The sequence below is a fragment of the Piliocolobus tephrosceles genome, chromosome 19 (assembly GCF_002776525.5).
Source record: "Piliocolobus tephrosceles isolate RC106 chromosome 19, ASM277652v3, whole genome shotgun sequence".
Lineage (NCBI taxonomy): Eukaryota > Metazoa > Chordata > Mammalia > Primates > Cercopithecidae > Piliocolobus > Piliocolobus tephrosceles.
In genome coordinates this window covers 61,504,301-61,531,020 of record NC_045452.1, presented here as the reverse complement: position 1 = coordinate 61,531,020, position 26,720 = coordinate 61,504,301, and the positions used below count along the sequence as shown (strand labels likewise).

At 38.7% G+C, this 26,720-nt stretch overlaps 3 protein-coding genes across 3 annotated transcripts in view; 2 read left to right on the top strand and 1 right to left on the bottom strand.

The window, feature by feature from the left end:
- Window positions 1-1,437, top strand: part of CXADR (CXADR Ig-like cell adhesion molecule) — a 76,979-nt gene extending 75,542 nt beyond the window's left edge. The window contains exon 8 of the mRNA XM_023227495.1: window positions 672-1,437. Within this exon, the coding sequence (XP_023083263.1) occupies window positions 672-713 (42 nt within the window). The 3' untranslated portion in view covers window positions 714-1,437. The remainder of the gene's footprint in view (window positions 1-671) is intronic.
- On the bottom strand, window positions 1,180-20,492 carry BTG3 (BTG anti-proliferation factor 3). The gene is made up of 5 exons (XM_023227497.2): window positions 20,230-20,492; window positions 16,469-16,652; window positions 12,335-12,472; window positions 6,093-6,300; window positions 1,180-1,861 (listed from the first exon to the last, which is right to left on the bottom strand). Exons 2-5 carry the CDS (start codon window positions 16,639-16,641, stop codon window positions 1,622-1,624), a joined length of 759 nt encoding a protein of 252 aa, XP_023083265.1. The 5' UTR covers window positions 16,642-16,652; window positions 20,230-20,492; the 3' UTR covers window positions 1,180-1,621.
- On the top strand, window positions 19,213-21,617 carry LOC111552987 (atherin-like). The gene has a single exon (XM_023227498.2). The coding sequence runs from the start codon at window positions 19,728-19,730 to the stop codon at window positions 20,295-20,297; it is 570 nt and encodes a 189-aa protein (XP_023083266.1). The 5' UTR covers window positions 19,213-19,727; the 3' UTR covers window positions 20,298-21,617.
- Window positions 21,618-26,720: the final 5,103 nt, after the last annotated feature.

Genomic DNA, 26,720 nt, shown 5'->3' with positions numbered 1-26,720 from the left:
ATTTGCTTATAAGCAAAGCAACAAATGCTATCTGCTAACTTCATGATACAAATACTTGAAACTTTCCAACTTTACACCAATTGCCCACACATCTGTCACTATCACCACAGAACTCAAGGACCCATAAGGAAGCAGTGTGATGACTTTGAAAGTTTTTTTTTTTTCTTTCAATAATTTTAGTTAAAAAAATTAACTTGATAAAACACATCTCCCTTGTGACACTAATAAACGTGCTCACATTTGAATAGGCAGTCACTAGATTTCAGGAAAAAAGTAGATATAGTTTAGAGATGTTAAAATTGTGTATGGCTTAACAAAGAGTACAATATTAAAACTAGAAAAGTCTATAAGGTTTAAAAATGAGTTTTCTGAAGTTGCAAACACTTTAAAAACTGACTTTACGTTTTCATACTGTTGAGCTGTACCTTTATGATTTGTGCCGTTTTGTATTTCAGAATTTATCTTCCTAAAATATAACAATAATTTGTGGAATAGCCATAGCCATCCAATGATTTATTTGCAAGTTGTGATTTTTCTGGTAAGAAATAATTTAGGACTGCAAATTTAAAGATGAAGGTGATGGAAAAAGTACTGCTGATCTTAGATTTTAAAAATTTACCTTTGGAGAAAAATCGAAACTCTTATAGAGATATCTCTTTTTCTTTTTGTAGTTCAAGCACCCTTACAAGACTGATGGAATTACAGTTGTATAAATATGAAGGACTACTGAAGAATCTGAAGTATTGTATTATTTGACTTTATTTTAGGTCTCTAGTAAAGACTTAAATGTTTTTCCAAAAAAGCACAAGGCAGAGATTAGAGCAGCTGTAAGAACACATCCACTTTATGCAATGCCATCAGACATGTAAGTCAGATGTCATGTCAAAATTAGTACAAGCCAAATTCTTGGTTAAAAAAACCCTATGTACAGTGACACTGATAGTTAAAAGATGTTTTATTGTATTTTCAATAGCTACCACTAACAAATTTTTAACTTTTGATATGCATATTTTGATATGTGGTCTTTTAGAAAAAGTATGGTTAATAAAGTTGATTTTTCAAAGGAAATTTAAAAATTCTTACATTCTGTTTAATGTTTTTGCTATTTAGTTAAATACACTGAAGGGAAATACCCCGTTCTTTTTCCCTTTTTTATGCACACAACAGAAATACGCATTGTCATGCCTCAAACTATTTTTTATTTGCAACTACATGATTTCACACAATTCTTTTAAACAACGACATAAAATAGATTTCCTTGTGTATAAATAACTTACATACGCTCCATAAAGTAAATGCTCAAAGGTGCTAGAACAGATCGTCCACTTCTACAGTGTTCTCGTATCCAACAGAGTTGATGCACAATATATAAATACTCAAGTCCAATATTAAAAACTTAGGCACTTGACTAACTTTAATAAAGTTTCTCAAACTATATCAATATATCTAAAGTGCATATATTTTTTAAGAAAGATTATTCTCAATAACTTCTATAAAAATAAGTTTGATGGTTTGGCCCATCTAACTTCACTACTATTAGTAAGAACTTTTAACTTTTAATGTGTAGTAAGGTTTATTCTACCTTTTTCTCAACATGACACCAACACAATCAAAAAAGAAGTTAGTGAGGTGCTAACATGTGAGGATTAATCCAGTGATTCCGGTCACAATGCATTCCAGGAGGAGGTACCCATGTCACTGGAATTGGGCGATATGGTTTATTTTTCCTTCCCTGATTTGGATAACCAAATGGAACAGGAGGAGGATAGTGATTCTGATGGCCATTCCCTCGATACATTCCTGGCTTTTTTCTGGGCAAAGGATGCCACACTGGAAGAGGTGGAAATATAAGTTCTGAAATCTGTAAGGAAGAGAACACATTAAGTTAATACAAAGGAAAAATTCATCATCTATGTTCCAGATTTCTTATTAAAGACAAAGTTACCCAAAACCCTAAGAGCACATCTAAGTGACATTCCTATTGTCAGGTCTAAATACGTTAAAAACCTCACGTGTAATAGGCATATAATGTATAACAGGTGACCAATGTTTTCTGAATACATAAAGTAATGAATAAACTCAAACACAGTACTTCCTAAACAACGTCAACCAGAAAAGACCAAAACATGGAACAAATGGAAGTTTGGAAGGACATACTTGTTTTAGTCCAGTGGTTTCCACAGCTGGCTAAGCCAGGAGTCACTTGGAAGCTTTTAAACACAAAACATTGGAGCTGGAGGCCATTATCCTTAGCAAACTAATGCAGAAACAGAAAATCAACTACCGCATGTTCTCACTTGTAAGTGGGAGGTAATGATAAGAACTTATGAACACAAAGAAAGAAACAACAGACACTGGGGTCTATTTGAGAGGGGAGGGTGGGAGAAGGAAAAGGAGCACAAAAGGCAACTATTGAGTACTGGGCTTCATACCTGGGTGATGAAATAATATGTACAACAAATCCCTGTGACACATGTTTACCTATGTAACAAACCTTCATGTGTACCCCAAACCTAAAATAAAAGTTTAAAAAAAAAAAAAAGATAAACACAAAATGTTCATGCCCCAGCAGTGGTCTAATGAACAATAATAAAATCTCAGAACTAGAGGCCAGGTATTTTGACAAAGCTCCCCAGGTGATTCTGATGTAGCCAGTTTAGTATTTGGGAATAATAGTTTTAGATTATCCCATAAATCAGGTGGACACATTAGGTTCACATTTATTCAAAGTGTTCATACCAGCAGTTTTAGACCTCTCTTCTCTGCTTTTCTAAGTATAGGATTTTTTAAAAAATTATATTCTGTACAGCATTGCATTCACGATAGAAAATTCAAAAGGTACAAAAGGGTAAACTGTGGAAAGTCCCTCTTTTTTTATCTCACCCTTTATCTTCTTTATCTTAATCCTTCTCAGGGGCAACTGACACTAAACATTTTTTTAAATATACCTTTAGAGATATTCTATCCACATCTATACATATTTTAAAAATATATATGTACACTGAATTGTATCCTGCTTTTACATTTGACAATAATACATTTCAGAAAGATCAATACATAAAGACCTTTCTCATTGTTCTACAGCTAGATAGTACAGCAATGACTATAAATTAAATGATCTCCTATTAATGGGACATTGAGGCTGCTTTCAGTCTCTTACTATTAAAAAAACAATGATATGCAATAAACAAAACAATGCTGCAATGAATAACAGCACAGTAAATTCTAATATAAGGCTTTATAGGCATATTTTTGTTTCTTTTGGTAAATATTTAATACCTAGGAGTGTAACTGCTGAGTAATAGAAGAGATACACATTTAACGTTAAAAATTGCCAGTTTTTCGAAGTGGTGGTACCATTTTACACTGCCACCAAGTTTATGAATCTAGCTGCTTCACATCCTTGCTAACATTTCACACTGTCAGACTTTTAAATCGAGCAGTTCTGTAAGAACTAGTGTTTCATATGGATTTAATTTGCGTTCCTCTGATGATACATGAGGCCATTCACATAACTCCTTTTGTAAAGTGTTTATTCACATCTTTTGCTCCCCCTGCCCTTTTTTTGAGATTACAGCAGGATATGCCCATTATTTTTTATTGAGTCTTTTACCTTTTACTAGTGATTGGTGAGTGATTTTTTTAAAAGTAGATTCTGGAAATAAGTCCTTTACAGATATATATAATGAGAATATTTTGTCCTAGTCTATGGTTTGCCCATTTTCTTAATGGTTTCTTTGATAAGCAAAAAGATGATTAATTTTGATGAAGTCCAGTTTATCAATTTTTTCCCCTTATTACTTTCTTTTTGTTACCCTCTAAAAGAAATCTTTGCCATCTTTGCCTATCACAAAATAAAGATTATATTTCCCTATGTTTTCTTCTAAAAGTGTCAGAGATTTATCTTTTATGTCTAGGTACATGATCTATCTCAAATCAATATTTTTGTGTATGGTTAGCTAAGTTAGGTTCTTTTTTTTTTTCCCATGCAGATCATCCAGTTGTTTCTTGAAGACTTTCCCCATTGAATTGCTTTGGCACTTTTGTTAAAAGGGGGAAAAAAAACCAACTGTATGTAAGTGGGTCTACTTCTGGACTCTCTATCCTGTGCCATCAATATATTTGTATGTTTTTAAACCATTACCACACTGTCTTGATGAATATATAATACCTCTGAATTAGTGTGAGCCCTCCAACTGATCCTTCTTTTTAAAAATTTTGAATCAATTTGTCACTTTCTAGAAAAAACCTTTTAAGGTGTTCAGTAGATACTCAATTGGATCTACGGATCTATTTCAGGAGAACTGACACAATCTTCATTTCTTAATCTGTGAAGACCCCTCTCTTGGGATGCCTTTTAGAAAACAGTAGAAAACAAAAATTCCAAGCTAGAAATTTTTTTGTCCTTACTTGATAAAACTTTTTTAAAGCTTGTGGCAATGCCAGATTCAAGATAAAAATACTAGAAAGAAAAAAAATCAAAGTGGGCCATTTGCACTAGCTTTCACGCAAGGACTCACAGTAGTAGTGTTTCTCTATTATAAAATGTTTTGCTAATGAGTATTATGCCAAGGAGAAATGTTTTCCTTAAAAAGCACAGAAGAGACACCTCAATTTCCATACCTTTCTGTTATCCTAATAGCCTTTCAACATGAAGAAAATAAATATAATTTAATTTTAAAAGAAATCCTAAAAATTAAAGGTGAATTTGCTTGTAAAAAGTTAGCAGCAATCAACTTAATTTGAGACTTACATTCTTGCTTGAGTAACAACAAATAAAATTCTAAGGTAAAATTGCCACACATTTGGATGAATTCCAGAAAATTCAATATAGGTAATTTGCAATATATAATCCATCACACAGAGAAAAAAAATGTCTCAAATATTTATGACAAGGATTTTAAAAATGATCCTGAAGTACAAATACTATGTTTACTTATTTATGTAGGGAATCTCTTTGGAAGGATACTGGGGGAAAAAAACCTGGTAACGAATGACTCTGTGGAAGTGGATGGGGAGAAAGAGGACTTCTCACTATTATACTGTCTTGTACTGTTTGAAGTTTCATAAAACCAGGTGCATGTTATAATATATACATATACATACACATATACATATATCCCTAAATTATGATAATCTTCAGAACTAATCTTCCCCTCAAGTCTAGGAAGAATTCAACTGAGAAAAAAATGAGAAACCAAAAATTAAGTTACACTGAAATAATGTTCATTATGTAAATGTATGCTGAATTTAAAAGTTTAGTTTATCATACTAAAAACTCCAATATTCTGCTTTTTACTTATTAGGTCTAAATTTTCATTTTTAGCTCAACCTTACCATAAACCTGTATGTTTCACTACATTTAATCAAAGCAAATAAGTAAAAATAGGTACCTTTAAAAACTAATAATAAGTACATGTACAGAATAAGGCTCAACTCAAAAAATCTCTTTAAATTGTTCTGACTTTAAAATATCTTTCCTGTTGAAGAATGCTGTTGGGTCAACAATTTTTTAAAGTCGATTAAATGTTCTTTGGTATGCAGATAAAAGTAGTAAATAAGTGAATGGATCTGCAAGTGCACGCACACTAGCTATATGACTTTTCAACTAGGAAAGCAAAATGGGAGACAATGTTTTAGGCTTGAGTAAAATATTAATTATAATATAATAAATTTAGAGAGGTTTCTCTTTAATCATGGAAAGGGAGAGAATACTAAGTTAAACCCAGAGGTACAAAACAAAGTGTTACATACTACAAAAAATAGGTGCAAAAAATAAGTGGTAACTTTTGAATGAGATAAGAAATTTTAAAATATCGGGAATGTTTTACCATCATGAATTTTCTATATTTTGCCATTTTTTTCTGAAATAAATTTATCTTAATTATTGTATAGTGAAGCTGACCTTTGATAAAATGACTGAGGATGCCTATTTACGTGCCAGAGAAACAGCTTTCCCTTAGCATCAGGGAAGGCAAGAACCATTATCCAGAATCTCAAATCAGAAACCTTGGGCAATGCCAAGCAGGACTACCTGAAAGGTCCTGGCAATCCCTGCATATGCCTTTAAAACTGAGCTGTTTCATGGTTACCTGGTACACAGGACTTGCGGCTGCAGTCACCGAATTGGGTTTCACTTCCATTTCCTTACTTGTTTCTTCATCTGAAGAAGAGGATCCTGAATGATAATCAGAGGTAACCTTATCAAGGGCCCTAGTAACTTTCCTGGAGATCTCATCCTTGTTCTCATCTTCATTTTCAAAGCTGGCAACAATGAATGCATTGTTTTTCTCTCCATACCTAAGAATAAAATTAAAAACTTATAAATCTTGAAGTCACATTAGCAAAGCAAAAAATGTCCATAAAAACAATTACAGAGACTGGACATGCCATCAATCCAAGGCAAAGAAGGAATCATCACAGAACTTGAGCCTACACATTTAATATCCTAATACAGCTCAATGCCAGCAAGCAAACCAGTTTTCTACTTCTGTTCTACCTAAGTATTCATAAAAGTAACCCCATTTTCTTTCCTTTTCTTTCTTTTCTACTAATTCCTAAAAAAATTGTTTAAAACATCAAAAAAGTCCATTGTTTTGATTACATTTTTGTATGTACCAATGAAAACTGGTTGTACAATAAAACATTCTGATGTATTTTTATTTTTTTGAGATGGGTTTCATTCACTCTGTTGCCCAGGCGGGAGTGCAGTGGCACAATCACAGCTCACTGCAGCCTCTACCTCCTGGGCTCAGGTGATTGATCCTCTCACCTCAAACCTCCCAAGAGGCTGGGACTACAGGAGTGTACCACCATGCCCAGCTAATTAATATATACTTTTAGAGACAAGGTTTCACCATGTTGCTGAGGCTGGTGCCGAACTCCTAGGCTCAAGAAATACACCCACCTCAGCCAACCAAAGTGCCAGAATTACAGGCATGTGCCACTGCCTGAAAATTTTTTTTGGGGGGGGGGGGGCATGGGGGGACAGGTCTTGCTCTGTTGCCCAGACTGGAGTGCAATGGGTGTGATCTCAGCCCACTACAACCTCCACCTCCTGGGTTCAAGTGATTCTCATGCCTCAGCCTCCTGAGTAGCTGGGATTACAGGTGCCCACCACCACACCCTGCTAATTTTTGTATTTTTAGTAGAGATGAGGTTTCGCCATGCTGGCCAGGCTGGTCTTGAACTCCTGACCTTAGGTGATCCACCTGGCTCGGCCTCCCAAAGTGCTGGGATTACAGGCATGAGCTACCACACCCAGCCCCAGTTGTACTTATAAATGTAACATACATCCTAGCAATTTAAGTCACAGATCAACTAGAAATTTCCTATAAAACTGACTTTAACCCTAATTAAATAAAAAAGGGGGCCTGTGTTTCTTATATTTATACTCACAAAAATGAGAACTGAGGCAGTTATTGAGATGAAAGAAAAAAGATTGTTGCTGAAGAATATAGAGGTTTAATTTAAATTATATTGCTTACTTCAGAGTTTCCTAGGATAACTATTCACCTCTCATCTTAATTTTTTAAGGTAAGATGAAAAAGTCTTGTTATTCTTCCAAAACATTTTTGAAGATTTTTGATTTTTTTTTTAAGTTGTCAAAATATGTAACCTACGCTGCTGGTTACTTAAAAAAAAAAATTCTGATATGTAGGAAAATAGTGTAATAAACTCAAGTAAAACCAAGAGTTTTTATTCAGTGGACATAGGAGAAACCCACAAATCTGTTTAAATAGATTGCACAATGTCAACATTATGAAACAATTTCTAGCATCAGGACAAAGGACATTGTTAAGCAGTTCTTACAAAACACATAATTAAAGTTAGAAATGCAATTAAAGTGATTCTAAATTCGAAAAAGATAAAAATAAGTAACTCTAAGAAATAATGTCAAGCTTTTGATTCAATAAAAATAGCTGATGTTAATTCATTTTAAGACAGCACTCGTCTCAAATTATTTCTGAATCAGAATGGTTATCTATGATAAACTGCTATAAAGCCTTTGAAAACGTACATGAGGATGGGTGCAGTGGCTTACGCCTGTAATCCCAGCACTTCAGGAGGCCTAAGTGGACAGACTACTTGAGCCCAGGAATTTGAGACCAGTCTGGGCAACATGGCGAGACCCTGTCTCTCAATTAAAAAAAAAAAGAAAAGGAAATTTATGTGGAAATCAAGTAGTCTCATAGATCACACAGATAGATGAGTTCTATTTCTGCAGATAGGTATGCTATCTTCCATTCCTATAGGCCAAATGAAACTATAAATGCTGCTTAAATATAGTACATAACTTCGCTTTTCTATTCTTTTTCAGTTTACCTCATAAAAGTTGCTACAGGGGCCAGGTGCAGTGGCTCAGGCCTGTAATCCCAGCACTCTGGGAGGCCAAGGTGGGCGGATCATGAGGTCAGGAGTTCGAGGCCAGTCTGGCCAACATGGTGAAACCCCGTCTCTACTAAAAATACAAAAAATTAGCCGGGCCTGGTGTTATGCGCCTGTAATCCCAGCTACTCGGGAGGCTGAGGCAGGAGAATTGCTTGAATGTGGGAGGCGGAGATTGCAGTGAGCTGAGATTGCACCACTGCACTCCAGCCTGGGCAACAGAGCAAGACTCCGTCTCAAAAAAAAAAAAAAGTTGCTAGGATGGGTGGAAAGGGCATTACACTAATTCCTCATTGTGGCTCTGCCATTAACTAGCTCTGGTCACCAGAAGCAAGTCACTTAATTTCCCTAGGTCTTACTTTCTTATATGCCGGATGAGGAAGCTGGAGCTGGCTAGATAGTGGCTGATCTACGGCTGGTAACTCTTCATAGTATAAAATGCCTAAACAGAAGCTGGACATGGTAGCTTACACCTGTAATCCCAGCACTTTGGGGGGTCAAGACAGGAGGATTGCTTGAGCCCAGGAGTTCACAATTACAGTGAGCTATGATCATGCCACCACATTCTAGCCTGGACAACAGAGCAAGACCCTCTCTCTAAAACAAAACAAAACAAAACAAAACAAATACAATTCCTAAACAACTGAGTTCCTCACAACATAAAATCTGTGTTCTCTAATTTCAAGTTTACTTAGCATAAGGTTTTAGCAATACACATTTACTCCATGTCCTCTCCACGGTTGGAAGACTCAACAAATTTCAAGACAATCAAGGGTTAATTCATGTGTTAATGACAGTAATATAACAATGTCTTAGGCCTATCTTTAGTTTTGCCCATTAATGGAATCAAAATTCAAAAATGGAAAGGCAAGAAATTTGAGAAAAATTCCTGCCTTTGTAGAAATAGAAACCTCAACCAAGGGCAAATATCTAATGATTGAAAGATCAGCATTATTAGCTCAGATTTCTTTGACACCCAATTCGGTTCTGCATTTTTCCCTTTGAACTATTTTGGTATGAGGGCTCTCTCTTCATGGTAAGAGAAGCTGCTGACTACACTACTATACCATTACAATGTGCAGTCAATCCCTTAGGAGAATTAGTAACACCTGGACAACTTTTAAACTTTCCATTTTTCGATGATCACTGGTAAAACATCAAGGCTAATTTAGTTATTTTGAAACAATCAATAATATCTAACACTCTGTATTGGAGGGGAAAAAACGGACTGCAGAAATCACCAAAAAAAAAAAAGTTGTAAAATATGTTGAGTAGATAATGAAGCTGGAATCTACTCTCAGAACTTCTCATAGGCAAGATTTATTTTCTATTCTGTATCACTAAGTGATAACCTTTCTAACTATATGGCATTCTCTGTACTCTTGCAACATTTTATTCTGTCAGACAGAGTAAGTGAAGGCTATGAAGAATGTTGAGTGCATCTCAATTTTTTTTAACAATCTTAGTCTCTAATATGCCAATGAGTTATTAAAGATTCTCAGATATTTGATCAACTGTACACTTGCTAGATCAGCTTTAATTTTTGAAATATCTTGTCTTTCCAGTTTTGGTGAAAAAACACTTCTCAAAGTCTCTTTTTCCTCTGTTAACTTATGTCAACCACCTCTACTCAACCGCTAATACATCTTTCTTTTTGGGGTTCTGTTATTGAATGAACACCTGACATTCACAGGTGATTTCTATTAGCCGTGAAAAAAATCACATCAGAGCCAATGTCTGGCAAAATAGAAGTCTACTGAATGCAAAGGTTTTCTTCGATTAATAAGATGAAAGCAAAGTAGTAGCTTTTTCCTGCCAGGCATCATCAAGTAATGAAATGGCTACTGAAGTAGAATGTCTGTATAACTAAAGTTTTTATGTTCAGGTACTGAAACTTATTTTAAGCGTTTTAAATACATAGGTCCAAAATGTTTATATAATTATGCAACTTGTTAAACATCCTTGGACAGAAAAACTTTCCCCTGATGGTTTAGGATCATTATATTGAACATAAACTATTTGATTGTGTGATAACATAATTGTGCTGATTTTTTAGCTTTTTCGTTTTTGTCTCTATGTCAGACCATATGACATTTTTTGGTAGCCTCTGACTGATCAACCCTCTTTCAAATGCTGCTTCTCACATTTTATGGGTTAAGAAACCACACAACTAACTTAAAAAACTGTGTGTTAAATAAGAGTCAACTAGGATCTAAGTGCAGGTCAAATTAAAAAGTAAACAATTCAATATAGTAGCTTTTTGACAGCTATTTCTTATAAATGGATGTCTTCTGCACAGGTTCAATGGCCAAAGTTTTCCAACTCTGAAACTAGCCTAAAGCAAGTCCTTAATTAGTCCCAGAATCTAAAAATGTTTATTTTCTCAGACCTAAATCTGAGAGGGCTTGCTCCTGTATTCTATCCGAGAAAGAAGTATTGGAGAATGTTTATCACAAACCTCTACCACCTACACCTGGTTTCCCAAAGCAATGAACTTACACCAACCACTCGCAAATCAGGTAGTAACCTCAACCGGTGGTCCTGACAAAAGTTATGGAAGAATAACCATGTAATTCAGCTCTCATGTCTTCACCTCCACCTTCGTTGTTGGAATCAGGTCAGTCTGTGACCACCTTGGGAGTACACAGTTAGGATTCCTTCAAAAAGCAGCTTTACTACAATCAATAAAGAGGGCAGGTGGTCAGGTGAATTGTGCCTCAAAACCAAAAGGAAACATCCTAAAGGTAGAGCCACAGGAAAATTCTTGCAGGAGTTCCATGCCTCTCTGTTCATCTTCTTCCTGCTATTTAGAACATCCTTCCCACCTTGTCACCTGGTCAACCATGGCTCATCCTTCACCTCCCAGCTCAACTATCACCTACTCAGTAGTCTCCTGACTCCTCACCAGATGCAGTAACTTTCTACTTTGTGCAACCCACCACTGCATTTTGTACACATTTCTGTTATAGCATAAATCAGATCACAATGTAATTTGCTTACTTTTCTTCTCCTTAATTTCAAACTGAACTACCTAAAAGCAGAATGTTGCTTTCATTTTTGAAAACCCCACAACTGAGTGCCCGGTCCACAAAGAATGGCTTTTGAGTGAGTGGACTTCAAAAGGATTTCATACCTAGCACTGATCTTTCACAACTCTATTCATTAGGAGATGAGAAAAATAACTTCCATTATGAAAATAAAACCACGAAAGTATCACTCAGTCACTTACACAACCAAAAAGGGTAGGCCAGGAGCAGTGGCTCACACCTGTAATCCCAACACTTTGGGAGGCCGAGGCGGGTGGATCACGAGGTCAGGAGTTTGAGACCAGCCTGGCCAACATAGTGAAACACCATCTCTACTAAAAATATTTTAAAAATTAGCCGGACACAGTGGTGGGCACCTGTAATTCCAGCTACTCGGGGGGCTGAGGCAGGAGAATCGCTTCAACCCAGCAGGCAGAGGTTGCAGAGAGCCGAGAATGCACCATTGTGCTCCAGCCTTGGCCATAAGAGTGAAACTCCATCCCAAAGAAAAGAGGAGAGAGGGAGAATAAACAGAAACAGAAACAAACCAAAAGTGGTTACCCAGTATTATTTGGAATTAGCTTCTTAATTTGAAGATAAACAGATAAGTGCACCACCAATTAAAGATAATAGACACCTAGCGGAATCAAGGTGACTACTACTTGGTCTACAATAAGCTTCTTGGCAAAGCACTACTAGAAAAGCCCCGCCTAATCAGTTTCTTTTTTCAGCTGTAAAGCAGGGATGTAACCAGTCCTTCAACATCACCTCCAGAAAAGTATTTCATAAAATTTACATCTGAGAGAGTTAAACCACCAGCTCCTGGCCATAAAGATACACAGGCAGGTTGTACATGACAGAATGTCATAAAATTAGTTCCAGCATGGTCATCAGTTCAGCGTCCAAACTTGAGAACTCACCGACAGCACACCTCACATGGGTCCACCCACAGAGTGAGCTCCTTTGGCAAGCCCAGGTCACTATACAAGATGCAGCTGTTTTCACAGGCTTTCAGGACATCAGGATCAACTCTCTGAAATTTATTGACACGAATACATCTACAACAAAGTGGAGTTACATTAATGGATTTAAATGAATTTAGTCATAAATGCCGTTAATATCTATTCATATTTGCCAAGGTGACTAATAAAATAGTAATAAAAAATACCCTGGTAGAGAACCTAGGAGCCTATCTATCCTAAATAGATAATAAATGTGAACTATAGACACAGAGGCAGCCTGAAAAAAAGATGGCACCTATGTGAGCCCAAGAAAATCACTAGTACTGGGTCCACCTCAGTCTACCCAGAGTCTTGACCACCCATGTACATTAAATGAGCAAGGAATATGAAAGTTGCATGAAATTTAAGAACTCTGAAGGCAAAAGTTTCTACAGGCCAAGTTCCTATACAAAAAAATCTCTAACAAAAGGCCTCATCTAATGTTTCAGATGATATTTGGAAATGCTTATGACAAGTTCTGATCTGTCATTAACTTGCTTTTATATCTCAGATAATAAAGTGGTAAGATGACACCCTTGCTTTACCTATAACTGTTCTATATACGGGATAAATGAAGGACACAGATTCATTCATATCACATACTTATGATTAAAATACCTAACGTTATTGCTTATTTCATTTAACTTCTATTTACCCAAGGACTTTTATTTAAATAGCTGTCAAAATTAAGTGAGGAAAATTTCTAAACCAATAAAGCCTCTGTCTCATCTTTTTTTAACCTATTATACCACACCTACCTAATGGAATATTTAAAGGTGGCTTAGAGTAAATACAAAAAATACGCATTCTGTTAAATGTTAAATAAGCATTCTGATTAAGTAGGGAAATAGGACCTATGAAGGAAAAGTACTGCCTACAATCAAGAATCAGTCAAGAGAATTTGGATTTCAGCACTAATCCTAGTATTTCTCACGTGAGCTTAGTTAAGTCACTGTACCTCTTCCTCAGACCTGAAACTATAAAACATGGAAATACAAGTTAATTGATAAATAGTAATTATACTGTAAAACATAATGATATAAAGACTAAATGTGCTATTTAAAGTTTTTGTAAAAGTTAAATTATTAGTTGGTTTTAATTTCTATTTAAAAAATGAAAAAGTTCTCAATAGGATAACTAGGAATACGTGTTTCTACATAATATTAATAAAAACACTTTTTAAAAATTTATTATGCAATGGACAATTTCCTAAATGCTTTGCATGTATTAACTCTTAATTCTCATGATCATCCTGTGAGTTACTTTTTTTCCTCAGCATAAAGAAAAAGGGAGGCAGAGAGAGTTTGAGTAACTTCCCCCAAATTATACAGCTAGTAAGTGATGGATCTAGGGTTCAAATCCAGGCCACTAGACTCCAAAGAGCAAGTAATTTCCCTAATACTCAACTCTGCTTATACGTACCTATCTTAGCATCACCATTAACTATATAACAAAGGCAAAGTGAGAAAAATTATTTTCTAGTATGTAAAATACTGCTTGGTCCTTTTAAAAACATGGTCTTATGCTATAGATTCTAATATTGTATAGGGTAATTAGAAAGATCCCATGTGCTCTGGGACCAAAAGCGGTTAAGGATAAAAAGATATAACTTAGATGTGTTTTTCTTATCTACAATGAAGGTGATAACAGGCTCTAAGCTTACAAATTATATATAAATATAGATGCTTCAACAGAGACTATGCTTCAACAAAATCTGCATACCTTACATATTTTGTACTTTTTTTCACTCTACATACTGACTACTTACCCATTAACTACTCTTCGAAAACAAAATTTTAAAAGTTGCGTAAAAATATTCTCACTTAATGTTGACAGTTCTTTCCAATTTTTGCAATTACAAAGTATAAGAAACATCCATATTCATATGTTTGTCTGTATTTCTAATTATATTTCTAGAATAGATTCTTGGGAGACTTGTTCAAAAGGTATGACTATTTTTACAGATCTTGATAATATTGCCAAATTGCTCTCCACAAGTATCTCATTTATATCGTGGCAAAACAATTTCAACTTACAAACATTTTATAAGAGAAAGAACACTCCAGCTACTCTATGGACTGAAGAGTCTCCATCTAGTCTATAAACTGAAGTTTCCACTAACTTGGTTAATCTTATATTCCATTCATTTTTATAATAGTAACAACCCACTATTAAGTCTTTAGAGTTTTCTACTTCAAATACAGCTTTAAAATGACTCAGTAATGATACTTCTGATCACATGCCAATTTAAACTTGTTTCAGTTTTCTCAAGTGTTTAGAATTAATGGAAATGAAATTGTACAGCTTGACCTTTAAGTATTTACTTGACAGTGCCTCCTTTTTCAGTAATAGTATGGTGGCTTGGCACTTCCAAAAAGCCTTCATCCAATGTCAATTAAATCGAAGTAAAAAGCCTCAGCAGTTCTAACTTACAAAAGCTGTTCACTCTATCAGAAATGAAAATACGCAGAAAAAAATTAAGAGAATCAAGTGATAAGATAAAAAATGACTTGAGCCTGTGTCAGCATGCACATTTCTATTTTAATTCACATTTTCCAATTTACCGGAAACCTCTTTGGATTTAAAATGAAAAGGAAAATATTCTATTTTGATTCTCTTATTGGCAATAGAACACAAGCTCACTTGACTTTCAGTACATGAGAAATTAGCAAATAATATGTTTGCCTCCTTTCTAGACTCCTTGAATAGTCCTGTACTTGCAAGAGCTCAGTGGCAGAAACGAAGTCCTTCTGACATCAAAGCACAAAGTGTTGATTTGTGTAGGAAACTTTGGGGACATCAATATAAACAAATAAAAGAGAATTTCTGTAGTTACCACTATAGTCACTGCTCCACTTTTATTTCTTGTGGCCACATCCACAAATGGGACAGTGTTTGACAGCTGAGTTTAGCAGAACATTCTCAGCTGAGGTTCCTGAGCAGTCACATAAATACTAGAGTGAGCATGCCAGGGCATGTTTTATAGGAGTCTGCTCTTCTTTACTTTAAGCTATAAATGTACCATATAAAGCAGAGTACAAAAGACAGCTGCAAGTGAGAATTATCTTCCTTCTCAGTGCCAAAACAGTGGTAGCACTGCAGTGTGCAGAAAGCCCATGAAAATACGGGGTCATGTAGACCTGAGTTCAAATCCCAGAACTTTGGCCAGGCATGGTGACTCACGCCTGTAATTCTAACATTCTGGGAGGCAAAGGCAGAAGATCGCATGAGGCCAGGAGTTTGAGACTCACCTGGGTAACACAGTGAGATCCCATCTCTACAAATTTTTTTTTTTTTTTTTAATTAGCCTGGTGTGTTGGCGCATGTCTATAATCCTAGCTACTTGGGAGTCTGAGGCAGTAGGACTGCTTGAGCCCAGGAGTTTGAGGCTGCAGTGAGCTATGGTTAATACCAATGCACTCTAGACTGGGTGACAGAGCAAAAACAATACCACAAAAAAAAAAAAAGCCCCCCAAAAAGCAAATCCCAGAGCCAGCATCTACTAGTCATGGATCACAGGTGAGTTACATTCATCTAGAAAATAGTTACACTGGCTTCTACCACAAATATATAAATGAGATTATTCTTGTATTAAGAACGTATCAGGTGTCTTAATAATCTTAGTTTCCTTTTTCCATAAAACTTTTTTTTCAAAGAGCATAGATCATGTAATTTACTTTTAGATACAAGATTCACTTCTTTCAACTCCTACCATGCCCATTAATGTGTTATTAGGGGTCCTCTAGAATTGTGAAAATCCTTAAGTACATGTGATAAACAAAAATGCACTGTTACGAGCCAGGCTATAACCACAAAAGACTAACTCCTATGACCCCATAGCATTGGCCTCCTGTGTCCAGGCAATGGGACTCCACCACTCCACTAACAAATACTGTTTTAAAATGAGTAAGGAGAAAATACACAAACATCCCAGAGTTCTGTATTTTGCAGATGAAACACCTGTAGACATGGTCTGCACACCCTTCAATCATCTGGCCTTGAACCCACCTCAGGGGTTGATCAGCCTCTGCTTAATCCAATCTAATCCTTTACCTGTAGGCCTGTCCTTTCGATGGTTTTTCTGGATACCAGTGATTTTTATATTTTTCTTGAAGTATTAGGGTCAATTTCTCAGCAAACCTCTCAACTGCCTCTTTTTTCAACTTATCATGTTTTCGAACTAGCCTTGTGAAAAAGAAGACAACGGCAGCAATTTCGTTCTTCATTTTTTTTTTCCCTGCAAAGATAAAACATGTTTCCTCAAAAAACCAAAATAAAAAAACTGGGAAGATGAAGCTCTGTAAGATATACCTCCTTTACAGCTCTCCCCTTCTCCTCCTTCCAATTTTATCTCGTATTTCTTTGGCTTATATCTGGAGTAGAGAACAATCTACTTATCTTTATGCCATAAAGGCCTTATTATAAAATACTACTTAAAAATCTTGTAACTTAGCTTCATGGAGAAGTTCCATAAACAGAGCACATTGCTCCTATTGGCTAAAATAAAACCAGATCTATCAGTAAAAGAGAAGCACTATAATAAATGATACTACAACACAGATTTTACTGTGTGTATCAATATTTAGCTGCTATAATCTAAGTTTAAAATTCTGTGAAATGATTTGAACTTTAAAACATAAAAAAAGTCTACTTTAAAATCTAGAACTGTAGAGTCTTTTTGTAACAGAAAAGTTTGGCAGTTCCTAAAAAGGTTAAACATAGAGTTACCATACGACGCGGTCAATTCTACTTCTAACTATTTACCCAAGAGAAATGAAAACACATGTCCACACCAAAATCTTGTACAGAAATGCCCATAGCAGTATTCATAATAGCTAAAAATTGAAAACAAGTAATATGCCTACCAACTACGGAATGGACAAATACTGTGGTATACACATGTATGGAATATTACTCAGCAATGAAAAGGAATGAGTACTAATACAAGTTACAATATGGGTGAACCTTGAATACAGAAATGCCCACAGCAGTATTCATGATACCTAAAAAGTAAAAACAATCTATTATGTTTACAAACTAAAGAATGGACAAATACTGCTGTATACACATGTAATGGAATATTATTCAGCAATTAAAAGGAACGAGTACTAATATAAGCTACAACACGGATGAGCCTTGAATACATCAAACTAAGGAAAAGAAGTCAGTCACAAATGACCACATATTGTACGATTCCATTGATATGAAATATCCAGAAGAAGCAAATCTATATAGACAGAAAACAGATTAGTGGCCTAGGGGTAAGTGGGAAGGTGAGAAAAGGAGCATTGCTAATAGGTACAGTTACTTTTTGGTGTGATAAAAATATATACTAAATTTCACTATAGTAATGGTTGTACAACTTTGTGAATACACTAAAACCATTGAACTATACATTTTAAATGGGTGAATTGCATGGTATAGAAATTAAACCTCAAAAGTGTTATACATAAAAAATTTCAGCATTGACTTTCCGTAAGTACTCTTTCAGGAAGAGAGATACATTTATCCAGAAGTTAAGAGATACAGAAAATAGTGGCTCTATCAGGACATATTTAAGAAATGGAAATTCAAGTCACCCACAGAAACACAAACTAAAAAAAAAATAATCACAGATTTTAGCTACATTTTGGATTGCCTCAAAGGACTTTAAAAATGGTATATCTGATTTATCATTGATTAATCCTTAAAGGCAAACCCTTGTCCTAAGATTGTTTTGATGTATGTTCTGTCTCTACTCAGTGAGCTCATTGATCTGGCTGCTGTAACCTGGAGTTATTAAGATGCTGCATTTAGTAAGCAACATCACCTTTTTAGGGAGCCAATTACGTATTAAAGACATACAGCCTCTGCTATGTTTAGCATAAAAACGACTAACCTAGCAGTAGTTTGTGTTCCCACATTTCAAAAAAAATAAAGCTGATTGTTAGCTTTCTTTTCTCAAACTGCTCTTTAAGTCTCTCTTCAGAATGTGACTCCTTTATTCCAAGTGCAAATTCAAACAAGGAACCTCACTGTGAAATAAATTCTACACAGTTATCTGAGAGATGTGCTGGCAGCCACAGATAGCCTGATCCTGGAGGGGAAGGCATACAAATCTTCCTCCCAGAACCCTAGAATGACAAATTCACCTTCCACAGCCAGCTACGAGGCACTGGGCATGGGTCCACACACGAGTGTGCAAGTACACATAACCCCATAACCCCAGCTCACCACGACTGCTGTGCAGCCTCCTCCTGAAAAATGTGAGCCATTTGCACTTTATAAAGCTACATTTATATTCCACCCCGATACGATGGAAAAGAAACCCGAAGGCAATTTAACATACGGGTTGGGAAGAAAGTTTTGCTGATGGAACTACATTAGCCTCCACTCCAGCAAAGCAAACAAGGAACCACACTAAAGAAATTTACTGAATCTTTAACTAGATCATTCTCCTCATTCATTACATTTGCCAACTATGTGCCACATATCTGAGTTCTGCATTTTTGTTTGCTCTGCTTCATATAAAAAAAAATACGAAGGAAAGAACCACTTAGTGGTTGCTTTTGGTTGTAACACAAGATGACTCATTTGGACTTTGTTTTCCCCGTTTGAAGAAATGATGGCTGGAACAGCTGAAAAATAAGCCCACTCCCACCAGTATTCTAGGAGTACCAAAAGGTGAAAGAGGGAGAGTTACAGTCAGGGAGAGAACCACCAGAGGCAGGCAGGGCCAAGAAGACCTCAGGCGTCTTGAGTAAGTAGGCGTCCTCCACCCACACTCAGAGCAAAAGGCTCCCATTTTAAATATCGCACGGTGACGTCATCCTGGGACCTCGTCACCGCGGCGGCTGCTCCTCAAGTTCTACTTTGTTCCACAAGGCTCCTCTGCTCACGGCTGCGTGGATAAAACCCAAAAGGAATCAAGCTCGGCCTCGCAGAGTTTATAACTTTGTACTTTTCCCTCCCTTGTAACGAAAAGCTAATCGCAAACGTTTCTAGGAACACATTTTTCTCCTGATAGACGTTCCCAAGGTGGAGGGCGCGAGAAGACTGGCCCGTGGGGAGAGGAGCCCCCGCCCGGCCTCAGCGGCGCCACAAAGCCGGCTCCAAACCATGAAGAGGGGAAATAATTTTCCAAGGGGCTGGGAGTTGGACTTTTCGAAGCCATCGAAACCTGCTGCTAGGCTCTCCCGCCGGGGTTTTAAGAGAGGTAGGTGAGGAGGCATCAAACATCTCCACCCACTCTTGAAAGAACCGCCTTGAGCTGCGCCCAACTTCTGCAATCCCGGTTTTCCCCAAGTTCAAGGGGAAGGGCCCTGGCGCCCCCATGCCCAGCCTCCCCGACAACATCCTCGCCAGGGTGCGCCCGCCCCGCCGGCCCGCGGCTCCGCTGTCCCTGGCGGGCGGCCCTGGGTTCGAGGACCCGGCTTCCCGGAGGCGCGACTCTCCAGCAAACAAGCGGGGCTCCAGAAAACCCACCGACGCGAAGGGGGTGGGCAGAAGGTGGGAAGCCGCGGGGCTGTCGCCCACCCGGAGGCGGAAGATAACGCGCTGTGGAAACGTGGCAGGAGCCTTGAGGCGGCGTCTTTTTCCTCAGGCGCCCGCCGAGGGTCCCGCGGAAAGCCTCGCGGGCCGCCCTCGCGGCCCGCAGCCCTGCTCTGGCGCCGAGCGGGAGCCCATGCAACCTGGTTCCATCCCCTGCCCCTCCCCTGTCCCCGGTGCGCCGCCCGCCAGCGAACCTTCGACGTGGCCGCAGGGGCGCCGGGACCACCCTCCCCCGATACCCACAGCCCCGCCATGTCTGCCTTTCCCCGGCCCGGTCTCCTCACCGCCGCTGCCGCCGCCGCTCTCCGGCCGGAGATTCGGCGGCCCAGACCGTGTCCTGGCCGGGAACTGAGGGCTCCGCCTCAACGGGCCCGCGCTCGGCAACAGGGAGCGCAGCGAGCCTCGTCCGGCGCGTGCGGCTCCCGCGTCGTCGGGCGGCCAAGCGCGCGTTGAGAGGACTGGCGGGCGAGCGAGCGCGCACACGAGCGAGCTCAGCCCCAAAGCGGCGCGCAGGGGGCTCGCGGCCCGGAAGAGGGGAGGGGCGATGACCCGGGAAAGGGTTGGCGCCGCGCGGGATCGGCTCGCGCGCCTGAGGGGCGGTGCCGGGGGCGGGGCTTCGCCGCGAGGCCGCCCCTGAGCCCCGGGCCTAGCCGCAGGGGAGGCGACACACCCTCACCCTGTCAGGAGCCAGGCGCAGATCCTCGACCGCGACGGCGCGGTCCGTAGCACCGCGGGCTTCCCTCCCCGGCAAAGAGCGGCGCTGAGGGCCTGTGGGACCCCCCGCCCGGCCGCCCTACGTGCGTCAGCGCCTTCGGGGGGTCTCGCGGGCTCGGTCCTTTCGGCTGTCTCGGCCTTTTGTTTCCCCCTCAGGTCTCTCCACGCTGCTGACACCCTCAGGGCCGGATGGCGAGTTCTAGACGCAGCTCTCTAGACCCGGGGTTTCATGGGGGCACGGACTCGACGGGAAGGGGGATTTTGCATTTGTGGACAGATCCTCATCCTTCTTGCTGTAGTTAATTACACGCATGTTCACCGTGCAGCCGTCCTGCCGTATTTTAGGCGGTTGTTGGCACTCCTAGTTGGGCCCTTCCCTGGCCCGTCACAGCAGGGACTGCCTCCTGTGGACGCTTGTGTGCTGCCCTGGCACCGGCCACTGTGTTTTGCACAAAGGAGAGGTTCCAAGGATGTTGGCTAAAGGAATGAAGCCTTGAGAGTCCAGGCTTTCTATTTCTAAGCCACTCAACTCAAGGACTTCCCAGATGGAAAGCTTCACCTTTGAGCAAATACAAATATGGAGAGGGAACATTAACTTTCTGAAGAAAAGAAGGAACATCTTTGTCAACCTTTTATATTGAGTTAGCACCATGGTCTTAGTTTTGGGAAAGCACTTTCATACATCCATCTGGCGGGAGGAATACAAGATATTCCTACCTTTTTATTATGATTTTTAAAAGAGGGCTAAAACACGTTGTAAATTACTTAAGAACTGAATGTTCAAATTATACAGTATATTGGCCAGATTCCTTACTGCCCACTAGGCCCGAGAGCATGCTTTCAGCTCAGTTGTATGAATGTTTTAAATTTTTATTACTGATGTTTGTTATTATAGCCTATTAGCAATTCAAAATGATAATTTTTTAGCAGTAATAAATATACCATCCCCCAAACAGTACAATAAACTTTATTTGTAAAAAAAAAAAAAATTACACTGTTCTAGGACTAAGTCTACTTGTACATTTAAAGAGGATATTTACACCTTGGAGTCTTCTAGGAGGTGTGAAGGTGTTTTTATTTTAAAATCATAAGCTGATAAGGTTATTTTTACACATAAAGGCCTTTAATTCTGCAGTTTCATAAAATAGCTAGGTAACCACCCACACTACTCAAAATTTGTCCAGAAATTTCTATAGTTTAGGATTAGTATTTTGTGTAGTATTTATAAATCTATGGTCCACATTTTCCAGTCTTAGAGCAGTACCATATTCAAAAAACACAGGCAAGAACCTGAAACCCAATTTCAAAATGACTTTTAAAAAATTCTCAGGCTGGGCACTGTAGCTCATGCCTGTAATCCCAGCACTTTGGGGGATCAAGGAGAGAGGATCACTTGAGCCCAGGAGTTCAAGACCAGCCTGGCCAACACCGTGAAACCCAATCTCTACAAAAAATACACAAATTAGCCAGGTGTGGTGGCACGCTGCTGTAGTCTCAGATACTCTTGAGACTAGGGTGAGAGGATCACCTGAGCCCAGGAAATTGAGGCTGCAGTGAGCTATGATGACATCATGGCACTCCAGCCTGGGTGACAGAGCAAGACTCTGTGTAAAAAAAGAAAAAAATTTCTCACAGCTGAACACTGTGAAATAGACACATAGCAAACAATATATATTAAACAGTTTTTCTCTCATCCACTTCTCTTGCACACACAGTATTTGTTTTTATGTGTCTTTCAAAACTTGATCTACTCTTGTGTGCTTCAGATTCTTTGCCGCAGCTCTCTTTCCTTCTGAGTTGGAATCACAAAATAACAAATGTATTGGTCTGGCAGGGCAAAGCCCTCCTCTTTATGGGACTGGAAGAGGAGAGCTGCTATGAACTAAATGTTTGTGTCCCTCACAATGTTCATATGTTGGAGAATAAATCCCCAATGTGATGGTATTTGGAGGTGGGGCCTTTGGGAGATACTTAGGTCATGAGGGTGGAACCTTCATGAATGGGATTAGTGCCCTTATAAGTGGAAACATGAGAGAGATGATCACTCTCTCTGCTCTCTTGCCAAGTGAGGATACAAGCAGAAGACAGCAAACCAGGAAGCATACCTTCACCAGACACCGGATCTGCTGGCACCTTGATCTTTAACTTCCCCACCTCCAAACTGTGAGAAATTTCTCTTGTTTAAGCCGTGCAGTCTTCTGCTACAGCATCCTGGAATAAGATAGGAACAGAGCTGATGTAAATAATTACAGTAGTTTCCCTTTATCCACGGGAGGATATGTTCCAGGATCCCCAGTGGATGTCTGAAACTGCACATGGTACCAAACCCTATGTATAATTTATAAATTAGGAACAGTAAGAGATTAACAATAATTATAATAACATAGAACAATTATTATAGTATACTGTAATAAAAGTTATGTGAATGTGTGCTCACTCTCTCTCAAAATATCTTATTGTACTGTACCCTGGTAACTAAAACTAGTAAAAATGAAACCAGGGATAAGAGGGAACTACTATACACATTAATATGTATTTCCATTTCACAGCTGACTTTAAGATATTCACTTCTATTGTGTGTTAATGGTGTAGTTTGCTTTTAGCACAAGTGGTTTCTTATGAAAATGAGCCACTGTAATAGGTCTAGGGCTTTAAAATCACAGGAATCATCATATACATCCTGTGGTTGTATCTCGGAGTTGCAGAGAATGCAACTTAGAATCAACAAAATCTGTGAAATAGCTTTCAAAATTAGGACTTATTTTCACTAAATAACTATGTGATTCTTTAAAATCCTTTGAACTCAAGAATTCAGCATTAAAAACAAAACAGTCGGCGGGGCATTGTGGCTCACGCCTGTAATCCCAGCACTTTGGGAGGCCGAAGCAGGGGGATCACCTGAGTCAGGAGTTCGAGACCAGCCTGGCCAACATGGTGAAACCCCATCACTACTAAAAATACAAAAATTAGCCCGGCGTGGTGGCGTGCGCCTGTAAGCCCAGCTGCTCAGGAGGCTGAGGCAGGAGAAAGGCTTGAACCTGGCAGGCGGAGGTTGCAGTGAACTGAGATCATCGTGCTCTGCACTCCAGCCTGAGCAACAGAACAAGACACTATCTAAAAGAGAAAATAAAAGAAAAAAAAACAGTCTTGGGTACCATCTTCTCAATTCAGTTGTCAAGTTTGAATCTGAATACAAAACACTTTTTTTTTTTTTTTGAGACGCAGTCTCGCTCTGTCCTCCCGTCTGGAGTGCAGTGGCGCGATCTCGCCTCACTGCAAGCTCCACCTCCCAGGTTCACGCCATTTTCCTGCCTCGGCCTCCAGAGTAGCTGGGACTGCAGGCACCAACCACGATGCCCAGCTAATTTTTTGTATTTTTAGTAGAGACGGGGTTTCGCTGTGTCAGCCAGGATGGTCTCTATCTCCTGACCTCGTGATCTGCCAAAACAGTCACTTTTATAATGGACATGGAGGATTTTGTGTTATGTTAGTTGCATTAGCTATGTAGAGAAACTGATATGTAACATAGAGGATGTTACATTACACAGCATATGTTACATTACGCTATGTAACATCAAGGAAAAGTGTGCAGCCTTCTGGGACCTTTGGAGGTCCAACAAGTAGGATCTAAGACTATAATTTGAAGAACACTTCAACACATTTCTTCAAAAATTTCCCGGATTTAGCCATGTAACTAAATTAAAATAAACTAAATCTACTTCTCTTGCGTTAGCTTCTTAAATATCCATAAAGCAGCAGTGGTTAAAATATAAGCATAAAGAAAATTTGCTATCTTCATTATTTTCTCTATTACATCATGCAATAAAACTGACTTCCAAAAGTCAAAACACAAACTCTCTTGATGAATGAGGCAATGGAAACTGGGCACACCAACCTCCTATTTTGAGTTGTGTCGTGGAAACTCTCCTCCCTACCTCAAAGAGGCCTCAAACTTGGCTCATCTTTTTCAGAAGAAAATGTTTTAATCAAACTTTTCATATTATTGTTTGGTAATTGGTTAGGATTTATGTGAACTAGGTTAGGGTGATGTATAACTTATGACACTCAAGTGGGCCAGACACTCTATGCTTAGGTAGAGCTTCATATTGGAGATCCCTGGTGTAAAATTTCCCTGCTTGGCAGGAGAGGTGCCGTTGTTGTTGTTGTTGTTGTTGTTGTTGTTGTTGTCGTTGTTTGGCAATACTCTCTTATTGTCCATGCCAGCAGAGAAACTGAGTTTTATTAGTGAGTAATGCATGAACTCCCAACTTTATTTTAGTATATGTGCTGCCAAAGCAAACACAACTCCTATCTTTATTTTAGTACAACAAAATTAAGAATATAATAAGAATATAGGTATTCAGGCATACCTCAGAGATATTGCGAGTTCAGTTCCAAACCACCACAATTAAGTGAATATTGCAATAATGCAAGTCACACACTTTTTGATTTCAACTGCGTATTAAAGTTATGTTTACACTATTTGTAGTCTATTAAGTGTGCAGTAGCATTGTGTCTAAAAAGTACTTAATTAAAAAATATTTTATTGCTAAAAATGCTAATGATCATCTGAGCCTGCAGGGAGTCCTAACCTCTCCTCTGGTGGAGGTCTTGCCTCGATGTTGGTGACTGCTAACTGATCAGTGTGGTGGCTGATGAAGGTTGGGGTGGCGGCGGCAATTTAAAAAAAAGACAGTAATGAAGTTTGCCCCATTGATTGACTCTTCTTTTCATGAAAGATTTCTCTGGTAACCTGCGACGTTGTTTGGTAGCATTTTATTCACAGTAGAACTTCTTTCAAATGGGAGTTCATCCTCTCAAACCCTGCTGCTGCTTTATCCTAAGTTTATGTAATATTCTAAATTCTATGTTGTCATTTCAACAATGTTCATAGTATCTTCACTAAGAGTAGATTCTATCTCAAAACACCATTTTGTAGCCAGGCACCATGGCTCACACCTGTAATCCCAGAAACTTGGGAGGGATCGCTTGAGTCCAAGGAGTTAAAGGCTGCAGTAAGCCATGATCACACGACTGCACTTCAGCCTGGGCAGCAGGAGACACTCCTCATTCATTCACATTTTATCATTAAATTACACCAATTCAGCCACATCTTCAGGGTCCACTTCTAATTCTAATTCTCTTGCTATTTCTACCCCATCTGCAGTTACTTCTTCCACTGAATTCTTGAATCTCTCAAAGTCATTCATGATGGTTGGAATTGGCTTCTTCCAAACTTCTATTAATGTTGATATTTTAACTTCCTCCTATGAATTGCGAATGTTTCTAATGGCATTTACAATAGTAAATCCTTTCCATAGGTTTTCAATTTACTTCACTCAGAGCCATCAGAGAAATCACTACCTATGGCAGCTATAGCCTTATAAATATAGTTATTTTTCTTTCTTTTTTTTTTTTTTTTTTTGAGATGGAATCTTGCTCTGTCGCCCAGACTGGAGTACAGTGATGCAGTCTTGGCTCACTGCAACCTCCGCCTCCCAATTAAAGCAATTCTCTGGCCTCAACCTCCCGAGTAGCTGGGATTACAGGCACACACCACCATACGCTGCTAATTTTTGTAGTTTAGTAGAGACAGGGTTTCACCATGTTAGTCAGGCTGGTCTCGAACTCCTGACCTCGTGATGTGCCCGCCTCGGCCTCATAAAGTGCAAGGATTACAAGCATGAGCCACCACTCCCGGCCATGAATGTATTTCTTAAATAATAAGACTTGAAATTCTAAATTATCCCTTGATCCATGGGCTGCACAATGGATGTTGTGTTAGAAGGCATGAAACAACATTAATCTCCTTGTAGATATCCATCAGAGCTCTTGGGTGACTAGGTAAATTGTCAATGAGCAGTAATATTTTAAGAGGAATATTTTTTTCTGAGCAATAAGTCACTTAAGTAGGCTTATTTTAAGTGGGCTTAAAATATTCAGTAAACCATGCTGTAAACAGATATGCTGTCATCTAGGCTTTGTTGTTTTATTTCTAGAACATAAGCAGAGAAGATTTGGCATAATTCTTAAGGGCCCAAGGGTTTTCAGAATGGTAAAT

Bases quoted from the DNA above. Each gene is read 5' to 3' on its own strand.
- BTG3 (XM_023227497.2), bottom strand. From the start codon at position 16,641: ATGAAGAACGAAATTGCTGCCGTTGTCTTCTTTTTCACAAGGCTAGTT. The intron at 12,473-16,468 runs GTAAAGGATTAG...ACTTTGTTGTAG, and splicing joins TCGAAAGGACAGGCCTACAG to ATGTATTCGTGTCAATAAAT. The intron at 1,862-6,092 runs GTAACCATGAAA...TCTTCCTTACAG, and splicing joins CCGCAAGTCCTGTGTACCAG to ATTTCAGAACTTATATTTCC.
- LOC111552987 (XM_023227498.2), top strand. From the start codon at position 19,728: ATGCCCAGCCTCCCCGACAACATCCTCGCCAGGGTGCGCCCGCCCCGC.